At 34.4% G+C, this 8,142-nt stretch overlaps 1 protein-coding gene across 1 annotated transcript; it reads left to right on the forward strand.

Moving 5' to 3' along the window:
- Positions 1-1,703: 1,703 nt before the first annotated feature.
- LOC110796946 (GDSL esterase/lipase At4g28780) lies at positions 1,704-7,584 on the forward strand. Its single transcript, XM_022002045.2, has 5 exons — positions 1,704-2,387; positions 3,242-3,369; positions 4,734-4,979; positions 5,675-5,930; positions 7,109-7,584. The coding sequence occupies exons 1-5, from the start codon at positions 2,144-2,146 to the stop codon at positions 7,342-7,344; spliced, it is 1,110 nt and encodes a 369-aa protein (XP_021857737.2). The 5' UTR covers positions 1,704-2,143; the 3' UTR covers positions 7,345-7,584.
- Positions 7,585-8,142: the final 558 nt, after the last annotated feature.

Below are 8,142 nucleotides of genomic sequence, written 5' to 3' on the forward strand. Positions count from 1 at the left end.
TCATTATCTATACCGTACTCCATATTCGTTAAGCAAATTGCATACGGAGTATGTTTTTTGTTCTCATGTTAATAGAGCAGAAATAACTTTAGCTTGCCTAGTAGTTAGATGGTATACTAATGGTCGTACTAAGTTGGTATGTTTGAACTCTGCATTAGAAGAAGTACTACTTTTTCTTTGAGGGGAATAAGAAGTACTCCCTCCGTTCCTAAATATTTGTCCTATTTGGATGAATGCGCGGTGTTTAAGAAAAATGAGAAGTGTGTAAGAAAAACAATGATTGAGAGTGTTTTTTGGGAAAAATGATAAAGTAGATAATTGTTTATTGATAAAGTACAAATAAAAGTGAATGTGGAGATTTGAAAAGTGGAAAAAGTGAAGAATGTATAAGAAAAAGTAATCATAATTTATTGAAAAGTGAGAAAAGTGTATGGAAAAGTCGGAAAAATGTATGTTAAAAAATAGAAACATGACATTTATAAGGGAACGATATTTTTAGAAACATGACATATGCTTAGGAACGGAAAGAGTACGTGCTACTTTGTTGGATCTTGTTTGGCATTGATATATATTTTCTGTTTAATAAAAAAAATTGTTACGCTTTATTAAGAAAGTAATGATATTATCACTACAAGAATTTGAATCTTTAATGACAATCTAATAACGACGGATCAAAAAATCCATCGTAAAAGTCTTTTGCGATGGGGCTAACAACCAAATAAATACGGGAACAACCGTCGCAAATGTCTTTTACGACGGTTTAACGATGAAATTTTCCATTAATGACGACCCCTTTTATGATGAGGTTGCGATAGAAAATCCCATCGTTAATCAACGATTATTGACGGCCCTTTTTATGACGGGGTTGCGATAGAAAACCCCGTCGTTAATCAACGATTATTGACCTTTAGCGACTGGATTTTCGTCGTTAATGGTACAATTTCTTGTTATGTTAGTTTGTTGTTGCTATAGGCCCCAAATTAAGGCTATGAACAGACAATTATGATGTGCAATTTATTGGACAAATCAATTATAGGCGTCTAACTAGCTAATTAAATCTCTACCACCATTAGTTAATTAACAAGAAACACATGCATTCTTTAATTTGTTGCTGAATATGTACAAATAACATGGACATTTTTAGTTTCCAAATAAGTGTACTACATAGGTCATCTTCTGTTCCTAGCCTCATGTTCACTAAGAAGTCCATTATCCAATCCTTTGTTTAAACACAAGCAGTTATAAATGAATGTTTATTACGAGTAATTTAGTGGGTTAAAGTTTTGGAGTTACGGTGATATTCAAAATTGAGATTGGATCATCACGTATTGTCTTTTATGGCTCACTAATTAATCCTTATACTCCAAACGTTTTGTACTCGTAAGGAGTTTATCATTGACCATTTTAAGACAGGAAATCCGATTCCTTACATACAAAACAACCTTGATTTACTTTTATCACAATTTTTGGTATATATTTGCATGTGTATACATCAATGGCTTTTAATGAATTCCAGAGAGGAGAGAGGGAAAATAAAGTGCAACAACATCATACGGGTAGGATTGAATCACTAAATAATGTCCACAATTTGCTAGCAACTATTAGTTGGCCTCCCTTTTATCATTTAATATTTTATGACTTATACTACTTCCTCAATTTTTACTTTATTAAATCTATCACTCGGATTGAACATAACTGACTCTAACCGATTTTTGGCTATAAAGTCTACTTTTTACTTTCCCGACTTGTTTTTAGACGCACCTAGATCAATATACCAATTGGCCTTAGGTTAAAACTAAGAGTATATTGTCAAAAATCAATATGATATAAAATACGAAATATCTATTAAAAAATAGAGGTAATAGTATATTTTCCCCCTATTTCTTAATTCTTCCCCCTCGACCCCTTTTGGCTACGAAGTTGTTGGATGTGTTTTAGTACACAATACACACGTTATAGGTGGTAGACAAGAAGGCCATTTAATAGGTCTCCCATCCTTGAATTCTATCACTATTTCATCTATTATAAATCCCACCTAGCTCAAAGTGTCACTCCTCACTAAACTACTTACTATATAGTATACACTACATCTTTATACTATATAGTTTTTATTTTCTCACAAGTTAATTGATTGAGTATAGCAATGATGCATAGTGCTTCTTCCCTCAATGCTATGTTGTACATTGCAACATTGTTGATAGGTTTGGTTTCAACAAAGGTTGAAGCTCAAAGAGCCTTCTTTGTGTTCGGAGACTCGCTCGTCGATAATGGCAACAACAACTTCTTGGCCACTACCGCGAGGGCTGATAGGCCGCCGTATGGGATCGACTCGTCCAACGGCCCCACTGGCCGCTTCTCTAACGGCCTCAACATTGTTGATCTCATTTGTAAGTCAAGTTAATTTAGCTAAAAGAGTATTATAGCTAGACATTATTGTTAATGCACGTATGTACGTATGCGCTTCCTATAGTAGTAGGCCCCTTAACGTTTTAGGGATCTTATTAATTAATGCGTAATTAACCATAACAAGTAATACGGAGTAATATCATATTTAAGTGGATAATCATTACTTATTTGGACATTTGGTGATCCAAAACCAAGTTGATGTTTCTCTAATAGAAAATGTCGGAAACATAGTTAACAACGATATAAAAAAATGTATTCATTACGAAAAAAACGTAACATGGCATGATAGTACATGAATCTGCATTTTTACCGCTCGTCAAAATGAGTAACTTTTTTCTTCCGAATTTCATATACACTCAGTAATTGTAAACAAGTTACTTATTTATTTATAGTTATACAAATGTTTGCATAATCTTTATCCTTTTTGGGCTATCTATGATATAGTAATATGGTATAATTAATTTTATTTATTTATTTATTCATGTTTGACATTTCTACTTCCTTCCCTTTTCACTCGTTTGGAAGTCATCTAAACATTAATACTCATAAATCCATAAAGACCAAAATGATGTGATTGGAGTGATTGTATTGAATTATTCTACGGAGTATTAGTCTAATGTTCTTTTTCGACATCATTATAAATAACAAGCGCCTTCATTATACTATTTTTCAATATCAATATTTACATAATCATCAAGTTCCATAAACTTTTTCTTATTACAGAATAAAACTTATCCATTACGTAGCATTTTAAATGGGTCTAATTCGTAAACTCGTGTTTTGTAATAATTAATATACCTTTTTTGAAAGTTTATGACCTTAATTATTATGCCAGGCGAAGAAATTGGAACACAACCATTATTGCCCTACTTGGACCCTCGGCTTACGGGAGATGCACTACTAGTCGGCGCAAACTTTGCTTCCGCCGGAGTTGGAGTTCTTGATGACACCGGCATTCAATTTGTATGAATTACATCTCCTTTTGTTCAATAATATTATTTTGATTACTTGACTAACTTTTTCACTACTTATTATTGTCAGCTACTAAGTATATACTTTCGTAGTAGTAACAAGATATGATTATATACGATGCATAATTATCAATAAATTGTTAATTTTTGGTTCTACACTGTAGATAATAGCTAATGTATTTTTTATTTTATTTTTTGGTGTTAGCACCCGGTTCACTCTTAGGGTTAATCCGGATTCGGGGCGAGTTCTGGGTGTTTAGGTTCCAGTCCCCTCCCAATTGTTGTTGCGGGGGATCGAACACGGATTCTCCCTACCAAGTTCAGCCTCAATCACCACTGAACCAACAAGCAATTGGTTATAGTTAATGTATTTGACTATACTTCGGTCACATTGTCTTAGATAACAATGTATTTCACTACAATGCGATTACATTTTCTAACTCGTGTATAAACTCGAAAGAGTATGTACTCGGCCACCAGGGAAAAGATCGAGCGAGTATCTAATTTTTATAATTGTCGCACTTTTTAGTGTAATTAAGATAATCTTCTATATTGAATTGGGGATATAGAGATCGATCGGATGATGGGGGGCTGGGGGCATGTGGTGTACGTACATATCAGTATACGTAACTTTCATGCATTACTTCATTCTTAGCTAGCTACTCCACATTAATTGGATTTCGTTATGGCAATTTACATTCATCCCACCAACAGCAGAAGACTAATATAACTACCAAAATTGCATTGATTGGATTTTGAATGAATAATATCCTAATCAAGTAATAATTGCAATTATTTTGGTCATATATATTCCAGCTGTTAATAATAAAATTGCCCACATTATTCCCAGCAATTACTTTTTTTTATTTATACCCATTTATCAATGCATTATATTTGCCCTAGAAAGCATGGCCTCCCCTACCTAATAACATACTCCCCTCCACCCCTCATTAAACTTTCTAATATGCTTTTAATTATAAATACGTAGTCTTAGCTAATACGAAGTACTCTGTTTCTTAATAATGATCTGATCATCTCGATCATATTATGATCAACGATAACGATATTATTTAGACATGGAGAGAATATAACAATATAATAATTGATTACACGTAGGATTCACATTTTGACGAGATTGCAACCACCTGTCACATGACAATTTTTTTTAATTTTTTTTAAATTAAAACTTTTTCTTACGAGAAAAGCTAGCTTTGTTAGATTTCAATCAACCCGAAAACATGACAACTTCAATTTATGTGTTAAGTCAGAAATTACCAATTTATCTTGCATTTTATTCAACTATGATCAGATATATTTGTTTAATTTATTGTTTTGCAATTGATTTGGGTGTAATAGGTGAATATAATTAGGATACGTCATCAATTGGAGTTGTTTGAGCAGTACCAACAACGATTAGCCGCACTAATTGGAGAAGATGAAGCACAAAACCGAGTGGAAGGAGCCCTTACACTAATCACACTTGGTGGTAATGACTTTATTAACAACTACTTCGTTCTTCCGATCACTGCTAGGCGTATTCAATTCCCCAATCTTCAAGACTATGTCAATTTTGTCGTCTCCCGGTACCGAATTTACTTAAGGGTAAGCCTAAACTATCTTGATCGAGTTACTTGAATTGTAGGGTAGTTAATGAACCGAGTCGAGACTCAGCCTTTACAGGCTCTGCTCAAGCTCAAAGCTCGTCGAGCCTGGGAAATTGAGCTCGAACTCGAAACATTAATTTCAAGTTCGGTTCGGCTCGAGCCTCGATAGACTTAGCTCGGTTGAGGCTCGATAGGCTCATTTGATGTTGATCATCAAATGTTTAACTAAGAAACATGTTTATCAATTTTTTCATGTTAAAAATTAATTTATGCAAAAAACTACTCGGTATTTTATAAAAAATACATGTAATAAAAAGAACTCGGGCTTCTGAGCCGAGCTCAAGGTTGGCTCGTTAAAATCACTAGCCGAACTTGAGATCGAGTCGAGTCTGCTGAGCTGAGCTTACACCGAACTTTATCACACTGAGTATCGAGTAGCTCCCAAACAAACTCGACTCATTAACCCCATAGTTACCTGTACCACGTAAAAATCGATCTCCTGCCACGATTATACATCCAAGTCTTAATTTCGTACATAAATTGAAAGTAATAAAATTCGATCAAAAACTAAAAAACGTTACAACTTAAAAAGTGGATGTACCACGTAATGTATACATTGGCAAGATTTATTAAGTAGTCGTAAGAGTATATTAAAGTTTAATGAAATTGAAATTTATGGTGACAAAAAAACAGAGTATGTATGACTTAGGACTAAGAAGAGTATTGGTTACCGGAACCGGACCGCTAGGATGTGTACCCGGTGTGTTAGCCTCACAGGGGAGTCAAAACGGAGAATGCGCCGCGCTACCGAACCAAGCCGACGCCCTTTTTAACCCGGCGCTAACGCAAATGCTTCAAGACTTAAACAGCGAAATTGGAGAAGATGTTTTTGTTGCCTCTAACACCGGCGGAATGTTAGAAAATTTTCTCGCTAACCCTCAAGCCTACGGTAAGTTACACTCTTATTTTGCCATGATATTCTATTCTTTTTGTTTACATTTTTTTTATTTTCCAATTGATTTACATATTTGTATATTCATTAGATGTAGATAATGAGAATTATGAAAAAGTAAATAAAGATGTTAGATAATGAAAAAAATAAGGTTCCAACAAGATAATCAGAAGTCGAGCTTATAAATGATACAACCGGTTATACAATAAAATTTGCCTCATAAGTCACCCTATCATTGAATGTCTAATTTCACAACTAAAGTTTGATTTAAGAGACTAAGCAATACTTGTATTACTTTGTAAGGCTAACTATGTAAGGCAAAGAGGGTTAGTTGTGCAAGAAAATAGTACTAGAAGGAAAGTGGATATAAATATTAAATTGTTCTTGAAGGTTAATTAGTAATAATATACTAGTATAAAAATACTTCTAATGTTTATTGTTTGACAACACCATAATATATCGAAATATTATATGTGGACTTATACAAAACATAAAATGCATTAGTAAAGTGTATTATACATGGTAAATTTTGTTATTTCTTGGATTAGAACCATTATTATGAATGGTTTTTTAAAAAGATTTTCTTAAATTTATAGTTCATTTTTTCATCTTTAATTGATCATGTTATCTACACTACAAGAAATTGTACTATTAACGACGGGAAATCCCTTCGTTAAAGGCCAATAATTGTTGATCAACGACGAGATTTTCCGTCGCGAACCTGTCATAAAAGGAGGTCGTCGCTAATGGAAAATCCCGTCGTTAACCCGTTGTAAAAGACATTTGCGACGGTTGTTCCCGTCTTTATTGGATTGTTATCTCCGTCGCAAAGCCCTTTTACGACGGAATTTTACCCGTCGTTATTAGGTTGTCATAAAAGATACAAATTTTTGTAGTGCTATTATTTAACTTGATTCACCACTCATTCTACTTGCGGAGGCTATATTCCATATACCAAGTGGGTATTCTGCGCATATAAAAAAATTACTCCGTACAATTTAAATGACGCATACGTAAAATTAAATAAAAGTTACATCCCACATGACAAGGGATAGATCAAATGGTGGTAGCTAGATAAGAAACTGATTTGTTCCCTAATCAATAGCCACCATAGTTGGTAACACCAGCCCAGCCTAATAAATGCAATAATGAATGAGTTTTGTTGAATGTGACAGGGTTCGAAACATCAAAGATAGCATGTTGTGGGCAAGGACCCTACAATGGTCTAGGACTATGCACAACTTTATCAAACATATGCCCCGATAGAAATGTCTATGCATTTTGGGATGCTTACCACCCTACTGAGAGAGCTAACAGGTTCATTGTCCAGCAAATGATGATCGGTTCGGTTGACCATATGAGCCCTATGAACCTTAGCACCATCATGGCTAAGGATTCCACTCGAACTTAATTAATTAAGGTTGTTAATTTCTTGTTATTAGATCAATTGATATGTATTGATTGTCACTCCTAGCTATATGTGCTTTTGGTACTATATATATTATTCCAAGTGTAATCTATCACAAATCATTTAGGTTGCAAATTAAAGTTAGGGTGAGTTAAGTGGCTTTAAATAGCTGTTTATTGCATTGTTTGAAACTTCTTCATGGATTAACGAAATAATAAGGCATGTAATGTCAACTTTTCTCAAGCAAGTGTATTACTTTTATATTCTAATTAACTAGACTATGATTATCAGGAGTTCCTCCATTATGCGAAACTGTTAAGATATGTTAAGATATTAGATATTATTCTGTGAATATTCTGTAGAGTCCTAACTATGGTAAGTTACCTAATGTGTACCTAGGGTTTAGGTAACTGAGTTGTACTATATATACGTGTGTTATTAATGAGAATGGGACGAGATTACACAATATTTGACATGGTATCATGAGCCTAGGTTAAAAACCCTAGATTTTTTTTCCGCAAGAAATTTGAGAGAGTGTAGCCGAGTATTGAGAACAACGACTTTCTTCGCTTGTTGAGTATTGAGATCAGGAGTTAACAATTCCTTAAGTATCACCATGAGTTCCGATGAGGAGGCACCACCAAAGGTCATCGCCGCCGCCGTCGACCTAGACTACTATCTCGGGTCAGGCGACGGCCCCGGTATTGTTATCACCCCTGTGAAACTGAGAGGAGCATCGAACTACGATGAATGGGCCAAAGCCGTTCGTCGCTCGATGATTTCAAAATTCAAATTTGGATT

This window comes from Spinacia oleracea, chromosome 6, assembly GCF_020520425.1.
Source record: "Spinacia oleracea cultivar Varoflay chromosome 6, BTI_SOV_V1, whole genome shotgun sequence".
Classification (NCBI taxonomy): domain Eukaryota; kingdom Viridiplantae; phylum Streptophyta; class Magnoliopsida; order Caryophyllales; family Amaranthaceae; genus Spinacia; species Spinacia oleracea.

Coding starts and splice junctions, on each gene's coding strand:
- LOC110796946 (XM_022002045.2), top strand. CDS start 2,144: ATGATGCATAGTGCTTCTTCCCTCAATGCTATGTTGTACATTGCAACA. Junction 3,370..4,733: donor ATGACACCGGCATTCAATTT/GTATGAATTACA, acceptor TGGGTGTAATAG/GTGAATATAATTAGGATACG. Junction 5,931..7,108: donor CGCTAACCCTCAAGCCTACG/GTAAGTTACACT, acceptor TGAATGTGACAG/GGTTCGAAACATCAAAGATA.